Raw genomic sequence first — 19,002 nt, forward strand, 5'->3', positions numbered from 1 at the left:
TTCAATAAGTCCAAAGTCGCTCAAATAGACCAATATACTGATATATGTTTGCAGAAGTTTGTTTAGTGCATAGAAAAAGTAACTAGTCAATCAATCGACAATTCAAGATCGATCAAACCATGGACTTTTGCAATTATTTTCTCATTTTAAACTTTTTATAAAAATAGAAATATTGATATAAAAGTATTTGAACTAAATTAGAAGCATTAAAATTACTGAACTAAAACTCAAATTTTATGCTACTGAGTTTCTGCAATGTATTATTGTAATGAATTTACAGAAACTTAAGTGGGAAGATGATTCAGATCAAATAAACTCCCAATTCAATCCACTTCCCCTATGTGCACATTCCCAAACTTCAACAGCCTTTGCATCTGCTGCTGTATTTTTATGCCTAGAAGATCAAAATTGGCCATCCGTGTCGACAAGTTATGTGCTTGCCGATAAACTTTATATCGGTCATCTCTTCGTGTTGCCATATTGCACAAACAAAGATTCAGATATGGGCGTAACCTGTTCACCTCTCGGTTGATTCGACATTATTAATCTGTCTATTTTGGTTTCGAGGGTAAACCGTCTCGAAAACAATCCTAGCAAAAACATGTCGAACCTCCGATAAGTTGCCCAAAGCCAAGGAATCGTGGTCAATTGTTCTACTTCTTTTTGGAATCGGTCGCCTTTCCTTGCCCCTTCTAACACATTCAAAAATTTTACATACCCTCATTGACAAAGCTTGTGGAATAAAAACCTGCAAATGGAAGCAACAAGAGTATTAGAACATTAAAGATGTTAGCAATAATGGAGGGCATTTAGGAAGATAAGCTTATCTCCTACATTCCACATTCCCTCGATTCAGGACCATACTCAACAAATAGTAATATAAACAGAAATGGTGTCATAAATTCTGTGCCAATAAAATAAAATGGCTGCGCATGTATCAATTAAAGATCAATATCTTTAAGGATTTCGAACGCAGAAGCTTATCAGAAGATACGACGAAACTGATATCAGTTGACAAAATCCGCATTTCTAGCTCGATATCCAGAAACCCATACAATTTCAATCTTCTAATTACTAACCAGAAGCATGGACTATGGAGTTCACTGATGCATTAACAAAAGCAGAAACTTCAATTAAGGTGCGTTCGAGAATTATAACAGCCCAACCCCCGCTACCAGATATTGTCCTATTTGAGCTTTCCCTTATGGGTTCTCCTTAAGGTTTTAAAATGCGTCTGCTAGGGAGAAATTCCACATCTATAAAAGGAATGCTTCATTCTCCTCCACAACCGATGTGAGATCTCACAATCCACCCCCCCTTTGGAGCCCAGCGTCCTTGTTGGCACTCGTTCTCTTCTCCAATTGATGTGGGAACCCCCCAATCCACGCCTTTCGGGGCCTAGCGTCCTTTCGGACACACCACCTCGTGTTCACCCCCTTTGAGGCTCAGCCTCCTCACTGGCACATCACTCTGTGTCTGGCTCTAATACCATTTGTAACAGCCTAAGCCCACCGCTAGCAGATATTATCCTTTTTGGTCTTTTCCTTCCAGGCTTCCCCTCAAGGTTTTAAAACACGTGTCCACCCCTCTTCGGGACTCAGCATCCTCACGGGCACATCGCTCGGTGTCTAACTTTGATACCACTTGTAACGGTCCAAGCCCGCCGCTAGCAGATATTGTCCTCTTTGGGTTTTTCCTTTCGGGCTTCCTCTCAAAGTTTTAAAACACATCTGCTAAGGAGAGGTTTTTACACTCTTATAAAAAATGTTCCGTTCTCCAACCCAATCAAGGTGGGATCTCATAAGAATACTCCAAAAATAATTGCTTTTCGCAAAGTAATTTAAATTTAATCATAGGACCTTGGTATAAACAGCCTAATATTAGATTACTTTGATGTTTTGTTTTAGACTTTAAAGGTGTTTTCTATGTTACTCCCAAACATAAAAGCACCGCAAGCATAGCCTTGAAAATATAACATTTCTAACTTGAGATCACCAAAAACCGGAATCAAAATATGGATAAAATATTTTGACCCTCACCAGATCTGACCAAGGAGCTTGAGGATAGTTGATCATGGCTTGCGAAACATACTGGTGATCGGTCATCTTCCACAACACGGCATTCACTGAAACAGCAAGATCAACGACCTGGTCCATCAGTGCATAATTTGATTCTTTATGGTTACTTTCTATTATTTCAGGGAATGATGCGTGTGGCTGCGAGATACTTTGGGCTATTTCAATTGCTTCATACAAGGATCCATCACTATGGACAGCAAGGCTAAACGCAGCAACAACCAATGGATCTTGAGGCTGGTCAACCAGAGCTTTGTGAAATGCTAAGAGAGCAATCCTGAAATAAAGCACAAAATCTTAGAGATGATCCAGAAAACCTCATTTGACAAGTACAGGCAAATAATAATCTTACATAAGAGCTTCCATTTTGTATTGTTGAGTAAACTAATCTTGGCTCATCATGCAATAGATTTTGAAGGATCTTTTTTATGCATCAAATCACATCTAGCTCATATCAACTACGAAAAAAATTAAAATTGAAAACTTCATTACCATTAAACAGTGATTTAGAACTTGATTTCCACTTTTTCAACATTATCATTGGGTTCAAAGAGGGGCAGTTACCCGTTAGCCAAAATTTCAAGCATGAGCTAGCTATTTTGGTTTGTCCAGCAAACCCATCCTCAAAACCCATTTATTGCGTAATTCAACTATAGATTCTACCAAGTTTTAAAATGCCAAACTAACTTGTTAGCGAAATTTATAGAATAGTAAAAACAACTCTATATTTCAATGACTTAACATTACATTGATAACACATTAAATAAATTTCCAATAATCTAAAAGTAATGACAGCATTCAAAAGATTGATTGTACCATAAGCTGCTATGACATGGTTGATTGGGTGCCACCAATTTATCAAGGTTGGAAAGTAAAACCTGCATGATTGCAAAGAAAGGGAATTGGTTTCATGTATATATGTAATTTTTTTTTTTTTTTTTGCCAGAAAATAAAAATTACTGTGTTTATACTCATTGCCGATAAAGCAGTATCTTTCACAACCAGGTCAGTCGCTAAGCATGTCAGCCAATCTTGGCTAGTAGGGAAACGAAAGCAAGAAAAATGTAATTAAATTTAAGGATTCTGATAGGGTAGAGAAACTGACAAAAACATCCCTAGTAATAAAACCTAGCCGATAATGCTTGAAAACAAATGCCCAAATAGAGGTGTTAAACCTTGCAAGAGACGAAACCTTTTCCCATGGCCTCTCCACATCCTTAAGGACAAGAGAGAAGCCAGCCTACCACAAAATTCAACCCTCATCATGAAAGGGTGAATGCAAGAGTATCTCCACCATCATAGATCTACACTCCCTGTTACTCACAAGGATAACACTAAACACTTGAAGATAGATATCCTAATGAACCAACAATCCCAAAGAAAATAATTCAGGTCTTCGGACACACTCTAGCAAGGAATGCATCACTCCCCTAGGAAAGGAAGAATGCCTCAAAATCCAATCTATAGTGTTCACCTACCAAGCAAGACTAGCCAACTAAAGAACCTTCTTTAGAATTGTAACTTCCACAACGAGGAGAAAGAGGGCTAAGCTGAGGAAGAGGGATTCCTCAGAATAGGAGAAAAGAGCTACAGGAGACCCCCCAAAACAAATCAAGAGTCCAAAAACGACAATCCGTTCCTCTAAAGAAAAACACAAACCCATCAAGCAAAGAAAGAAGCTTCACAAGATTCATTGCTTTTTACCATACTGTCAACGGTAAGTTTCTCGACCTACACAGTGACGACGTTAAGTCGCAGTTTGGCTATCGCTAGGGACAGTTATGAGCACATAGCTTAAGTTTCCGTGTATAGAATTAAGTCCAACAAGAGCCTACAAGTAGGTTGCTTACTAAATATTTTATATTGTTCCCATGTTATTCTATTTTTTTTCAAATGGAGTGTAGACCACTATTGATGGTGGGAGCGTGTGGAGTCGTGCAGCTGCAGGGGGTGCCCTTTAGATCGAGTTGTTTTTCTTCTTGTAATTTTATTATTATTTTAAATGCTACTTCTCGAAACTTGTGTATTTTTAAAACCGTTTTGACTTGGCTCTGCGGATATTACCTTTAAACTACTTCTATGTCGATTTTGAATGCATATTTAAATGTTAAATTCCTTGTGTATCTTGTTTTATAAAAGAAAATGTTACTACCCTTTTTACCCTTGAGTGTATGTGGCAACCTATGATTCAAGTTACTGAAAATTGGGTCGTTACAAGATGAATAATGGATGCAATTTTTAGAGAACCCAATTGGACTTTAAGAAGAAGAGCCACACCAACTTAGACAACAGGGCTTCGTTCTGACGCCTAAGTTACCCTCTCCTAGTCCCTTGAAATTCAATGGTCTAGAAACCACAATCCCAACTCACAAGATTAGACTTTTCGCCTTGTCAACCCCTTAGCAAAGGCAGTCTCTCATCAACCTCTCCAACTTCTTATTAACTGATACCGAGGTATACAAAAATAGGAAACAAGTCAGAATCCCACTTAAGACTAACTGAATAAGGACCATCCTTCCTCCTTTAGAGAAAAAGACATTTTCAAGAGGAAAACCATTTTCGAGTCTTCTTGAAGACAGGGTTCCAAAAATCCACACCTGGGGTTATGCACTAGAAAGCCCCATATATGACGAGGAGTCCACCTAGATGGCTTACAATGATTGCAGGTACAAGGGAAAAAAGAGCAAGAAAAATGTACTTAAATCTAAGGATTCTGATAGGAAGAAGAAACCCAGATAAACAGTGCGCTCTTCACACGTTCTATAAGGAATAAGAAGGAAATATACAAAGTCGGAAATTTTGTGCGGGGAGAGGATGTGATCTATTGTAAGATTCTACTTGGTCAATAGTCTGTTAGAAAGTTACAGAAATGAATTTTAGTTTTTCCTTCTATAGAGTAGGAAGATAGGCAAGATTTGTGGTAGGAAAAGGAGAGACCCAGACCTCGTGAAACTCTGTAGAGTTTGGCTGTTTTCTCTCTTTTATCAGTTAATCGACATTTCCCTTGGAGGGTTTCTACCAGATTCATTCTGTTCAACATTTTTTTTTTTTTTCTAGAAGGAAAAGATTGGGTTATTCTCATAGATAGAACATGGCATAATAAATTGTAATAACGAACAATATGGCAGCCCTAACCAGAAGCATATTTGAGCTTGCATCACGCCTCCTGAATCCTTGGGAAACAAAATATGATGCCTACAAGATACAATAACTAATTAGGTTAAGGGGGAAAAAGAAAAGAAAAAATTGCAGCACTAAATTTGTGTTTAACATCAAAAAGAAATTGTAGAACAAGAATTATATACTTGGATGGGAAGAAGTATCTCGAGAAGTCCAAATCTCCACAATAATCTCAAAGAAGCCTCTGCAGACCCAAATGCTAGCATATAATTCATTTCCATAAGTATTCTCCCCTGTAACATTAAAAAAAATAAATTGAAACGTGGCCTAAGGAGATAACAAACCATAAACCCAGTATTTGGAAAGTAAGATACCTTGTCAAGTTTTAACACGGAGCAAGATAACTCTTTTATGGAAAGTGCTATATCTCTGGTAAAACGAAACCCTAATCGGGCTGCAATTCTCACCGCACGTAAAATTCGAGCTGTGGAATTAGATTTCAATACATTAAGATTGCATGCCACCTATGGGTAAATAAGAAAAAAAAGAATGTTTCCCATACTATTTCTTGATACTTAAAAGTACCCAGATCTAAACATTACTGTATCAAACATTTGCTCACCACAGTCCTCAGTGAAAGAAAGATTTGCAGGTTTTATAGTTCGCACCTTCATCCAGAAGCAAGAGGAAACAAAAATTACACATGCTCAACAACTCATTGGAAGAACTCTAGAACTGAATCTGGTTCAATAAACGCACACCTTGGATTTTCTTATATCCTCCATTGCCCCCAAATAATCATATACAACCTTTTTGTATGGATCATACATCAAACTGCAAGGATTAAGAAGACATATACACTAAAACGTTACAGCCTACATTTACACCTGAGAACCATTGGTACAGGGAAGTCAAGAAAAATTTAAATAGCTAAAAAGTATTATATCAATATCAGAGTTCTATTTTCTTATTTATAAAAGAAAATGAAGACAACAAAAAGACATAAGGAATCTTGTCGCGTAACCTGTTAATGGTAAAGTCCCGCTGAGAGCAATTCTTCCAGCGAATATAATCAGGCTCCTTTAAGTTGGAAGGTTTGTTAATGTAATGATTAAAACCATTCCTTCTTCCAGAGGTGCTAAAGCTCGAAACCTTTCCATAATGCACCAAAAATGAAAAATGAGTATGCCATTAATTGTATTGAAGCTAACCATTAGCAAAGAACTACAAAATATAGCCTTTTTAGAGCAACGGATAGAAATAATTAATCAACCAACCTCTATAAGAGTGTCATGCACATATACATGGCAAATTGGAAACCGTTTGCCAACAACTAGGCATCGAGTAAAAATTTTCCGTACCTACATAAGTTAATGAACTTTAGCCAAATAAAAGTTTAGCACAATGGAAAAATGATGTAAAAGATAACCAGAAAGGAAGAATAATAATTTTAAAGACTAATGAGAGAACTACGGTGACTTGCACTATGAAGGTCATAGTACAGAAACTATTTACACACCCCTAATTTTCAAAGGAAGGACAACATTAGTTACTTTATTCATGAGAACAAACTAAGAGAAAATATGAGAAAATAACTTCTAAAAACCGCTTATTCTTCGTTTGTTTGTTTTTTCGCTGATTTTTTGTTCTAAAATGTAGGAAATATTTTTTGAAAACAACTTCCAAGAGATCAAGTTATATATATCTTCACTAAGCCTCACAAATTCATTATGAGAAGTACTTTTTCAAAGGAAACTAAGTTCTGCAAGAATCTGTCTGCATACAAAAATTCCTATAGGATCATGCCAAATATAACAAAATTCCAAGTAAAAACAACCAAAAAAATACTGATAGAACCTCTTTTAGTTCAGCTGAAGTTATGATATCAAAGTCTTTAGGAATTCTCCTTAGGATAAGATCCCGAACACACCCACCAACAAGATAGACCTCATACCCTACACGTCAGAAGTAACATAAAATAAACCGACAAAGATTAGGTAATAAAAGAAAAATGTTAGAACTCAATTACATGTGTTTACATCAGTCACTAGCTGAACATCAAGAGCATCCAGGTACTCAATGCTGAAAATCAAGCTCAAAAGTCATCCTATCACTAAAACTTTTGATAAAGTTTCAAAATTCTGAAATAAAATTCTCAAGGCTATACTACTATTAACCTGACATGTAATATTTTTTATTTTAAACATGGAAGAACCGGTCTTGTGAAGGGTTGGACAACAGTAAATATTTCACAAACTCAGATTATGGAATATGGAGGTTGAATGCAAGGTGGCAGCACTTTAGATTATTCATTCTAGTGTTCAAACGTTAGCCACCAAATTAATGCATTACAAACGCCAAACATCGTTCCATAAAAATAAAGAGTACCTTGTTTCCTCAGTCCATTTAAAACCACTCGCGTGGGCTTTGAAATCATTGATGTATCAATCCCAAGATCCTTAGAACTCAATGTCTTCCATTGAGGTATTGAGCTATCAGCCCGCTCTATTTCTTCTCCATTCAGAATCAAATACATCAGGTTAGTGTACATTGTAAAGCTTCAATACTCCGAGCTAATGTATTCAATTACCAGATGAATTGGAAATTCAAAAACACATATCGATAAGAGATGGAATTATTCTGTTTACCTTTTCTACGCAAAGCAAATGAAATACAATCTTTATCTTCCTCCTTGCAGAGAATAGCTGATTCAGTAGTAGACCCAATGACTACAGAACTTTGAATTCGCGCCTACAGTGTGGATTCAGTAGTTTATTAAAAAAATTCTGATCTAAGATACCCAAGAAAGACGCAAGAACTGAACACACCAGCAGCAATCAAAATGTAGACAAAGAAAAGAACAGAGAACTGAGCACACAGGTTGAGTGGTTCAACTAAGGAGTTCAACTTCCATGGTAATGGCCAGAGAGAGACATTCCAATTCAGCCAATACACATAAGAAAACCCTCATTCTAATCTCCATGAATGACCTCTCCTAACTATAGATATCAGTTTTTGTTCTCGCTCACGTACACAACACTCAATTGCAGGTTCACATATATGAAAGAATCTACCACAGCTAACATATAAGCGAATAATCATCCGTAAAAAAAGGGGATAAGAACCAAAGAGACCTTGCGAATGCAAAAGAGCAGCGGAGAGCGAGTGCAGTGAATCCTCCAAGCAAGCCCTGGGGCAGGAAATGCCATAGCCATGGATGACCAAGCAAAGCCCGGCTAAGTCATTTGAGACGCCTCGAACGGCAAGAAAAAAGCTCTGGCGGGCAGAGTTGAGGTTTTAAAGGGAGAGGATAGAAACAGAGCTCGATTTTAGCTCAAGCACAAAGCAAAGATATTTATTTATTTATTATTTATTATTTATTATTTATTATTAAAATATATATATTTATTTGTTGAATTTTCTAATTTCTATTAATTAGTTTCACTTTAAAGAGTGTCAAAATATTAAGAAAAAATAGTTCAATTTTAAAGTTTGGGAATCAAACAATATAATTATTGAACCTCTTAAAATAAAAAATAAAATATATTCTTAATTTTTTTAAAGTTATTTATATTTAAAAAAAAAATAACACGAATTTGCTAATAATATATTAGTCTTGATGTTTTTTTTTTTTAAATATTAAGATATTAATTTAATTATAAGATTAAAAAAAAAAAGAGCGATGTTTTTCTAGTGTTTCGACGGCAGCACCCAGAATCGCGGCTGCGGGAACTCCCCTAGAGGCAGCAGCGACGCGTTTCTTGGCTGATTAGCGACCTTTGGCTGTGACCAACTTCAACGACTTCAGATCTGATTCCCATAGAGTGTTCAGCATTGTGAGCTTGAGCTGGTTCGAACGGAATCCATCAAGCACCGAAGGCCCTTTCGGTAAGACGTAGTTGGCAAAGCTTAGTTTACTCTTTCGAACTCAATTGAAATGGTTTGAAGTACCTTCTAACCTTGGAACTCTTCTGTATTTAGGATTGGGTTAGTTTCGGATAGACCGAATTAGCATTAAGGTCGACCTTGGGTAAATAACCCATTGGTAACCCCTCTTGAATCCTCCATCGGTTTGGACTAAGGATGATGAAATATGTTCTAACCTCCTTTCGAATAGTTTAGGAGCGCTTTAGGATGTTCGTAGTGGCTTATCATTTGTGGAGGGATGTGTGTTTATGCAGGAGATTGTTGAATAACATGATTATGGCGGTTGATTGCTGAAATACGTGTGTTTGCATGTGTTATGGTGCTGCATATGTTTAGAAACTGTTTGCTTGTATATATTGTTCGATTATATTCTTTTCTACAAAACTTGATTATGTATGAATTGTAAATTACCATGCTGTTATGCTAGAAAAGTGAATATTGGATGGTTGTTTATCGACTGAAACGCATGCCCATTAATGAAAATGGAGTAATCTGTAGACGATAAACGACCCAAAATTCACCTTCTCCACCTTGGTTCGAAGCCTTTTAGCTCAAGAATCGCATATAAATATGACCAATCAACCCTATCGTACGCCTTCTTGAAATTGAATTTCAATAGAAAACCTTCCCTCTTCGCTTTTCAGTCTCCCATGGTTTTAGATGCCACCAATATCTCGTTAAGGATTTGTCTCCCTTCGTCAAAGTAGCTTGCGAGTCATCAATGATGTGAGGAAGCACATTTTTAGTCTCTCAGCCATGACTTTGGATATGATTTGTTTACAAGGAGGTGACCAAACTTATCAGTCTAAAGTCTTTGACCTTTGACATTTTTCCAAATTGAGTCGTATTGTAACTGCCCAGGCCTACCGCTAGCAAATATTGTCCTCTTTGGGCTTTCTCTTTCGGGCTTTCCCTCAAGGTTTTTAAAACGCGTCTGCTAGAGAGATGTTTCCACACTCTTATAAAAAGTGTTTCGTTTTCCTCCCCAACCAATGTGGGATCTCATAATCCACCCCCTTTCAGGGTCCTGCGTCCTTGTTGGCACTCGTTCATTTCTCCAATCAATGTGGGACCCCGACCAAATCCACCCCCTTTGGGGCCCAACGTCCTTACTGGCACACTGCCTCGTGTCTATCCCCTTTGGGGAACAACCTCCTCGCTGGTACCCGCTGGTACCCCCTTTGGGTAACAACCTCCTCGCTGGTACCCCCTTTGGGTAACAACCTCCTCGCTGGTACCCCCTTTGGGTAACAACCTCCTCGTTGGCACATCCCCTGATGTCTGGCTCCGATACCATTTGTAACGGCCCAAGTTCACCGCTAACAGACGGGCTTTCCCTCAAGGTTTTTAAAACGCATCTGCTAGGGAGAGTTTTCCACATCCTTATAAAGGGTGTTTCGTTCTCCTCTCCAACCGATGTGGGATCTCACATGTGTGGTTCTGTGCCTTGGGGTTTTCTTTATCAAAAGAAATAAGAAATAAGTAACATAAAAGTCTATATGTTTACAACTCATAAGCTTCCTCAATTCTTTAGTTTTTCAATATCTTATTATCATAATGCTATATATATTTGGTTATATGTATTCAATTTTATTTTTATTGTTCTTTTGTGCTCTTCACAAAGAAAAAGAAAAAAACAAGTGCTTCAGTTCCTTTATAAATATCAATTATTAGTATTAAATTGTTCTTATTTGGATGCATAGGCGTTATATCTAAATGTTAACAAGTGGTCTCATGGTAGTTTTACTTTTGCGATAATGAAAATTGCTGACCAAGTTGAGGTAATACTACAGGTTTGGAAACTTCAAGTGGCATGTTTAAGGAATCCTGTTTAGGTACGATTGTGACTATCAAATATCTTGTTTTCATTTCCCGATTTCATTAAAATCTAAGTTTTTTTGGTCTTGAGTTCTTTCAGATTGAAGCAGCAATGGCGTTTGGTCCAGTTTTAGATTACTCCAAAACCCACCGAATAGTCCTCCTTGTAGATCTCAACCCACTCCACCATCTCCAAAACCCATCTCCATATCTCACTGCTATAACTTCCACTGCTAAAATTCTCCTCTCTTTTCCACCTTTTTCATCCTCAACTCTCTTCTCCTTCAGATTCTTCTTCTCCTCTCTCTCTCCTCTCCTTTCCTCCTCCAGACTCAGTTTGATTCCCAGTTGTTCTCTTTCCCTCTCCTTCGACCACCCAACTGCAACTTTCAACTCTCTCTCCAATGCCATTGATTCATTGTTGAAACTTCATCAATTGTTTGATGCTTCTGAACCGATGCACTCACAGGCTTCATGCCTTGCGGCGTCGATGCGTCAGCTTTTACACGACTATGCTTGGGACTCTGTGATGGAAGATTTGGAACATAGTACACCCTCTGAATGTTTTGATTGCATTGGTGTTAAAAAAAATTTGGTTGTTTTGTTTTCACCATTTTCTGAATTAGTTGGATGTTTGTCTGGATTTCTGGGAGTGGCTATGGATGATGAGTGTGTTAGAAATCTGGATTTGTTTAGTAGAAGATTCTATGGGTTGTTTGAAAGTGTGAATGCTGCATTTTCACAGAAGGATATTCAATTTAGTTGGATTAATGTTAACCATGAGTCTACTGAGAATACGATAAATAATGATGAGCTGAATGTGAAATTTGGGTTTTTAAAGAGTACGATTAGGAATTTAGGCTGGGGATTTTGCTCGTCGAACTCCATTGTTTTAGGATCTGCTCTTCTCCCGTTTGGGCTGATTTACCCCAAGCTAGTAATGCCGTTGAGAAATCTTGACATTCATAAGTTTAAGAAGAATATTAAAGCTCGATTGTGCCTTGAGATTTTGGATAGAAGCGAGAAGCCACTAGAATGCAAGTTTTGTAATCTTGAATTGATTGATTGGAAGACTTTGCTTGAAAATAGATCTGATGATCCTTTGCTCATACCAGGAGGATTGAAAATAAGATCAGATGGCTATGAGCAAAGGAAAGTATCTTTGTTTGGTGATGGTGCTGTAAAGCTACATGTTAAAGCTGTGCAGAAGTGTACCGAATTAGTGAGATACATGGGTCATCTATCTTATCCATTTCTTGTGCTTGAATCTTCAGAAGTGCCGGTAAAGATCGTCCAGGGAAATAATGGAAAATTTTTTGCTGATGAGATTTTGGAAATGATGGCACTTGAACTGGGTGATTGTAAAATGCCAAAACCTATTCCTTTTTTTCAGCTTCTTATGAGTTTTCTTTATGGGGAAGGTTATTGGGCATTGGTGTCTATTTCAAATGCCAATGGTGATTCACATTTAGGAATCTTAAAGCCTTTCATGGTTTCTTCAGCTCTTCTCTTTGTCATTGACAAAGAATTCTACCCTCTTGTGTTGGAGCCTACTAATGAGGATAAGCGTTTGGAAGAAGTGGGGACTGAAAAAGGCAAGAATACTTGCAAACTTGGTGGTGATTTGAACAAATCATGTAATGTAGTTGATTTTGAAGCTTCTCCTTCTGTTAAGTGTTCTCAAAATGGAAATGGTAAAGTGAAAGCAGAGAAGAAGACTAGACATTCGATCCAAAACTTCACTTGGGCAGATTTTTACAAGGCAGCATTTGAACACGTGAAGATTGAACTTGAAAATGCATACTTCGACAGATATTGTAATAGCTCAAAGAAAATGAAATTTTTCAGAAGCTGGGTAAAACAGATTAAGAAATCCACTTTATGTGAGCTATTGTTACCTGAGGAGTTGCAATTAAAGCGGGACATTCTCGATAAAAATGATGATAGATCAAAACAGTTGCACCAAGAAACTAAAGAACCAATGACTTCATCTGGTCAAGAAAATTCCTTGGCTGAGGCCTCTAAAACATTGGCTGAAGCAACCATTGACCATCATTTGGAGACTTCCGAAGACTTTTTCAATAATCTGTCCACTAAGATCCACCAAGGACTTGAATCCGAAGTTGTTGACTTGGGTGCGTTGGCAGAGCGACTTGTGAGTTCAGCTATTTACTGGTTAAGTCAAAAGTATGAAGTGCAGGGCACTTCCGATGATCAACCAAATGCCAGAAAGTTTGATTCTAGTATCAGTTGTGCAGTTGCTACAAAACTAAATAAACTCTTGCTGAGAGAGCCCGAAGACTTGGCTACCAAGCCCAAGATCGATGGTCTCCCTTTTGAGTGTAGTCCAGGATCCACTGGACAGACCTCAGACAGCATAGTCAGAGAGTATCCTTGGATCAAATTATTTGCTTTTTCTTGCTTATTGTTTTCTTATATTTCTTTTGACATTGATAGTTGAATGATCTGAATCCAATTCCTTCATGCACTTTTCTTAACAAGCACTAGACATGAATTGCAGATCTTTTTTCGAATGGAGATTTTACGATCGCTGATTATATTCAACATTAGTGAATCTATGAAGCAAAAGTTTGTCAAAGATATTTGCTTGCATTTAGAATCAATTCAATGCCATTTGGAGGGAGGATTTTTTGGAGAGTGGAGCATAAAACATTATGTTGGAAAAATCATAAAAAGCAGGTACTTGCTTCTGTACAAAAGTATATTTATTTATTTATTTATTTATAAGAAACCTGGAAGTAAATATATATATATTAAGTCAAAAAAGACCCCTAAGCAGGGGTTGTGGAGATCCCTTCTTGAAGAGACTAGTTGATAAAGGCTTTCCGATTGTGGTGAATCATAAAGTGATAAAATCGCTTCCCAACAACTACCGACCCACCTCATCCATTCCATTAATGAGACCTCTCACAGAAACATTCTTCAGAAAAAAATTAATGGAACTAGCCACAAACCCACCTACCCCTAACCACAGGCAGCCCCCTTAGTTCCCCTTAACCACCTTTGACACTGTACAAGCTTGCTTCCGTTGACTTATCGTCCACTATTTATACATAGGAGAAACTTTCAGGACGATTGGTGTCATATCTTGAAAGCATTCCAACAGACTAAGATGCTTTGGAACAATAAAATGCAAAAATGGTTTGATGACAGGACAATATCTTGGAAGGTTAGAAGTTCCTAAAAAATGGAATTTTTTTTTTTTTTTTTTTTTTTGCTTGAAAAGTTCTACTTGGAAGAGTGGACTCCTAGGATCGTATTCAATGGTACACCACCTTGGTTTTGTGTCTGGAGTGGTGTGTTATTTCTAGATTGCAGGAGTAGGATCTTCGTTTGTCAGAGACTTTTTGTAATTATCAGGTTAGTGTCAGGGTTGGAGCTTGTTCTTGTAGGTAAGTTGTGAGCTTTTTTGTGACTATCATTTTTCTCATGAAAAGCTTGGTTTTATATATATCTATATATATATAATATATATATATATATATATATATAGATATATATAAAAAAAAAAGAAATGGTAGCTATGAAGGCTCTAACTAAACTTGGTCGAGGTGGAAGATCGATAGCTATAAAGGATACACCATTTAATCACACTTCCCAGGATTAGAATGACTCTGATATCATGTTAGGAGTGTAGATTATTTTACTCATATTTCTTCTTAATTTTTAGATTGAGAAAGGTACATGTGCTTAACAGAACTATGTGACAATATAACAATCTAGATATTAGGTAACAATGCAAAAAAAATGCAAAAAATAAATCTAATTAGATCTTTAGATATTAAGTAATAAGACTAGGATTTATATTAAGACTAGGACTTATCTCTTTTCCATTTTCCGTCTAAGATCACAAATTTGTGGAGAGAAGTTTTAGAAACTTCCTGCGGCATGACTGCAAGGAAAATGGATATCCACCTTCTTTAAGTGTGCAAAAATTTCCTCTTCCCATAGAAGAGGGAGGTTTTGGAATGATTGATATCAATTGCACAAGTCTGTTGAAACAGTGAATCTGAAGGTTTTAGGTTGAAACAAGTACTATTAACTCGCCTAGTGGTGAATGAGGAACATGTAAATAGTGACTTAAAAGAGAATGATTTCAAGTCATGATGGTCACCTATGTAAAGATTTAACATCATGTCCTTGACAACCGAATGAGGTGGCTGTCCATGAAAATAGTTGAGGTGCACACAACCTAATCTGGACACTCACGTACATAAAAAAAAAAGGTTGTATGCTGAAAAAAACTGCTTTATGGATAAACTATAGCAGCAAAGTTTGGTACCTCTCACTTGTTCATAAATTGGGTTCTAAATCCCTCAGCTCCTCACGTTCATCAGCATATTTATACTCTAGAGCACAACTTTATTATTATTATTTTTTTTTTAATAAGAAACAGGACTATATATTAATCACAAAAAGAACAGCCTAGGGGAGGAGAGGCAAGGAGCCCCTCCCCCAAAAGAACTAAAGCATCAAGGCTTCCCAATTGTGGAGGATTGGAGCATGACTTCGTTAGATTGTTTCTTATGTTAGGTACCTTATAAAGTTCAGGCTTGTTATTTCTCTCATTGCACCATTTGTATGTATCTGCATCAAGATGAGTTTCCCGGACGCTTCGGGTCAGATAAAACAATTTGTTTCGGATTCAATTTTGATTTTTGATGGATGGAGGTTTTCATTGAGAAGGACTCACTTTTATCTCTTTTGCTTAAAATTTCAGGTATTGCCAAAGTCTAGGAGATATAGTGAATAAGATCTATGAAAAAATGGATTTGTTGTTGTTTGTTGATGAGAACAAATCTACCAATCACTCTCTCCACAGTGAGGATAGCAATAATTCTTGGAGAGATAACTTAGTTAGCGATGAAGTCGGTGACAACTATAGCTCCAATGATCCAGTTTCAGGAGAAAACAGAGAAAACAAAATCCATGGAAATGACAATGAAAAACCTCCAGGGATCAACCATGGCTACACTTGCAAACTGATCAAAGCTCGAGAAATGAGAGAAAGGGCCAGAAGATTTTCCTCTTTCACGAGCTGGGTACCAGATTTGCACCGAGTTTGGGCACCGAAGCAAACGAAGATGAGGAAACCTAAGACGAATCATCTTAAAAAGGAGTCGAAAAGGAAGCACCCAAATAGGGAAAGCAACGACATGGTGTGTGAGACCCCAGAAAAAAGACACTCGATTCAGAGTGCGAACCGAGATGGCGATGAAGAAGCTGTTAACAATGGAAATCGTTTATGTCGTTCGGTTTCCAAGGCATTGTTTAATGACACATAGACTCATAGCCTTTCAACAGTACCTCGGTAGGTACCTCTGATTGCTTATAAAATAACTAACAGCAGAATTACTTGTCTCTCTCCTCATGTATATTGTAAAGATCAACCAACTTCTGAAGTAGCTGGGTATTGCTTTTCACTTGGCTCATATATTGCTCATTTCAGCTTTTTTGTGATCATTATGAATGGCAAGAAACCACTAGAGACTAGAGACAGATGTTCATGGGGCGGGGCGAGTCAGTCTTCTTTGTTTGGAGTCATCATGTGTCGAATCTAAATTCCAAATTCTGGTATGAATATTCGACATGGAGCAGAACTGATGCAACGGTTAATAACCTCTACTTTACCTCAAAATATATAATCACTGCAATAGACTTATTTTCTTACAATGATTTTAAGCCAATTTGAATATAATTCAATTGACTTTAACATATGTTCCCTATCTCGAAATAACTCTTAAATCTCGTCAAAATTTCATAACAATTTCAACGGGTATATTTAAGAAAGTAATCAAATACAAAGAATAATTAGGAGCCATTAATTAATCCTTTCTTCCATAGTGAAGGAGCATCAAGTGATTTAAGGTTGAGGAGTGAGGAGAGCAAGTGATGGGTGAGTCTGATGAAGAACTACACCAAATCCTATCTCTTACGTCCGCCAATGTCCAAAATGGAAGCACTTCTTGCCCTCTGCATCTTATCTCTACCTGCAACACGTCACCAAATATAATTCAATTGGTTACGACATTCGATATTTGTTCTAATAATCATATATTCTAATATTCATGTTCCATATTTATTCATAACATTCGATATTTGTTCTAACAATCATATGTTCTAATGTCCATATGCAATATCTGTTCATAACGTTCGATATATGTTCTGACAATCATATGTTCTAATACTCATATGCAATATCTGTTCATAACATTCGTTATCTGTTCTAACAATCATATGTTCTAATACTCATATGCAATATCTGTTCATAACATTCTTTATCGGTTCTAACAATCATATGTTCTAATATCCACATTCAATTTCTTTACATAACATCCGATATCTATTTTAAACAATCATATGTTGTAATATCTATATTCAATATTTGTTCATACCAATTGATATTTGTTCTAATATCCATACTCTATTGTTCTAAAAATTATATGTTCCAAATAATGAAGTCATGCTTTGTCATTTGCTTACATATTTTTCCATTCTAAACATCTCTCTCTAATGAAAGAACCCTAAAAAGCAAAAAGAAAAAGCAAGTGAAGAAACACACAAAAGTCCATTATCTCTCTCTATAAAAATAGTGTGAAAGAGGCTATCAAAAACATAATAGGGTCCATACTCTCTCCCCCACATATACGAGAGGAGATAACTGTAATTTTCTCTAGTGAGAGAGGCGAACGAAACATTCCTTATAAAAACGTAAAAATCTCTCTCTAATAGACGGATTTTAAAGCCGTGAGGTTGACGATGATACGTAACGGGCCAACATGGATAATATCTGCTAGCGATGGCCTCTGGTTGTTACAGTACCAACCTCGAGTAATTTTCCAACCTCGAGATTTAAGATAGAATAAAAAAAACTCGAAAAAAGAAACCCTAATTTCTTGCCTTGTAATAGTGGGAAAGGTATAATAGATTGAAAGGATAGGGAGGGCAAAAGAAGAAGGAAAAAAGAATCATTTTGGGACCCAAACAATACTTTGCCCCTTACACAAAAATTCCAATTAAATTAAGCTAAACCAAACATTAATCAAACCCATAATGTATGAACCAAAATAAAACCTTATTATATAACTAAAAATATATACATTTCTCATGCACTGCTCCCCCATGTTACTATAGGAAGCCCTAATTTATTAAGGTCAACATACATTATTTATTTTTATTATATAGTTTTCATTAGCTTAGCGGCCCTATGTTCTTACTTTCATAATATTTTTATTTAAAAAAAAAAAACATTTTTTTTTCTCTCTCTCTCTCCAATCATTGTCAAAGGCTCTTATATGTCCTTTCATGCTTAAATTTTTGTCCCTTTTCAACTACTTTGAATGATTCTCCTCTAGAACACTATCCCCCTCATCTTCATGCACAATGTCACCTCTAATTTTCATTTTTTTAAAAAAAAGGTTTGAAATAAATAAATCTACAAAAACCCATCTCGAAAAAATTCTAAATTTAAAATTTATTTTTGTGAACCGAGTATTACGACATGATTACTGTGAGATCCCACATTAGTGGAGAGTGGAACCAAAATATGCTTTACAACGGTGTGGAAACCTCTTCACAGGTTTCAAATAAGTAAAACTGAAGAAAGACAATATCTACTAGTACAATACTTACTACCTATTTTTTAAGTGTGAGTAGTCCCCACAAACCAACTTTACCTTTTTAGTATACAAAGAAGCCTAAATTTAGAGTTCCTATAATTAGGTCACTGAAAAGGAAGGTATACTTCATTGATATAGATAGTAACTATCTATTCTTTTAAGCCCATCTAAACAATTATTTCATATCCATTAGGTCACTCTCATTCAGTGAGGTCTAAATTCATTCATATACCTCTTCCTTACTTGAACATCACAGGGAAGCAGACAACCAAAGCCCCAATGAACGGCAATCGTAACTATAACGGTCCTAAGGTAGCGATTCATTCTTATTTTATTTTTTTTTCAAAAGTCGTTCTAAATGTGTAAACTAAAAAAAAAAAAAAAAAAAAAAAAAAAAAAAAAAAAAAAAAAAAAAAAAAAAA

General features: G+C 36.5%; 3 protein-coding genes across 4 annotated transcripts in view; 1 reads left to right on the plus strand and 2 right to left on the minus strand.

Annotated features, from left to right (window-relative positions):
* Positions 1-186: 186 nt before the first annotated feature.
* Positions 187-8,527, minus strand: LOC111480073 (poly(A) polymerase I). Of its 2 annotated transcripts, XR_002717745.1 has the most exons (15): positions 8,330-8,527; positions 7,844-7,946; positions 7,584-7,706; positions 7,053-7,150; positions 6,473-6,556; positions 6,220-6,347; positions 5,957-6,029; positions 5,818-5,863; positions 5,570-5,679; positions 5,381-5,488; positions 5,211-5,270; positions 2,892-2,953; positions 2,040-2,352; positions 456-748; positions 187-406 (listed from the first exon to the last, which is right to left on the minus strand). XR_002717745.1 is itself a non-coding variant. In XM_023125020.1 (14 exons), the coding sequence occupies exons 1-14, from the start codon at positions 8,408-8,410 to the stop codon at positions 518-520; spliced, it is 1,620 nt and encodes a 539-aa protein (XP_022980788.1). In that variant the 5' UTR covers positions 8,411-8,527; the 3' UTR covers positions 187-517. The 2 variants fall into 2 exon arrangements, 1 of the variants encoding a protein (XP_022980788.1); XM_023125020.1 differs by having other exon boundaries at positions 187-748.
* A 351-nt stretch (positions 8,528-8,878) lies between these two features.
* Positions 8,879-16,419, plus strand: LOC111479201. Its single transcript, XM_023123753.1, has 5 exons — positions 8,879-9,083; positions 10,916-10,957; positions 11,041-13,328; positions 13,449-13,640; positions 15,682-16,419. Exons 3-5 carry the CDS (start codon positions 11,053-11,055, stop codon positions 16,244-16,246), a joined length of 3,033 nt encoding a protein of 1,010 aa, XP_022979521.1. The 5' UTR covers positions 8,879-9,083; positions 10,916-10,957; positions 11,041-11,052; the 3' UTR covers positions 16,247-16,419.
* A 298-nt stretch (positions 16,420-16,717) lies between these two features.
* The window catches only part of LOC111479202, a 5,641-nt gene continuing 3,356 nt past the window's right edge, over positions 16,718-19,002 (minus strand). The window contains exon 4 of the mRNA XM_023123754.1: positions 16,718-16,951. Coding sequence (XP_022979522.1) covers positions 16,787-16,951 — 165 coding nt within the window. The 3' untranslated portion in view covers positions 16,718-16,786. The remainder of the gene's footprint in view (positions 16,952-19,002) is intronic.

Source organism: Cucurbita maxima, unplaced genomic scaffold (assembly GCF_002738345.1).
Source record: "Cucurbita maxima cultivar Rimu unplaced genomic scaffold, Cmax_1.0 Cma_Scf00005, whole genome shotgun sequence".
In the NCBI taxonomy this organism is placed as follows: domain Eukaryota; kingdom Viridiplantae; phylum Streptophyta; class Magnoliopsida; order Cucurbitales; family Cucurbitaceae; genus Cucurbita; species Cucurbita maxima.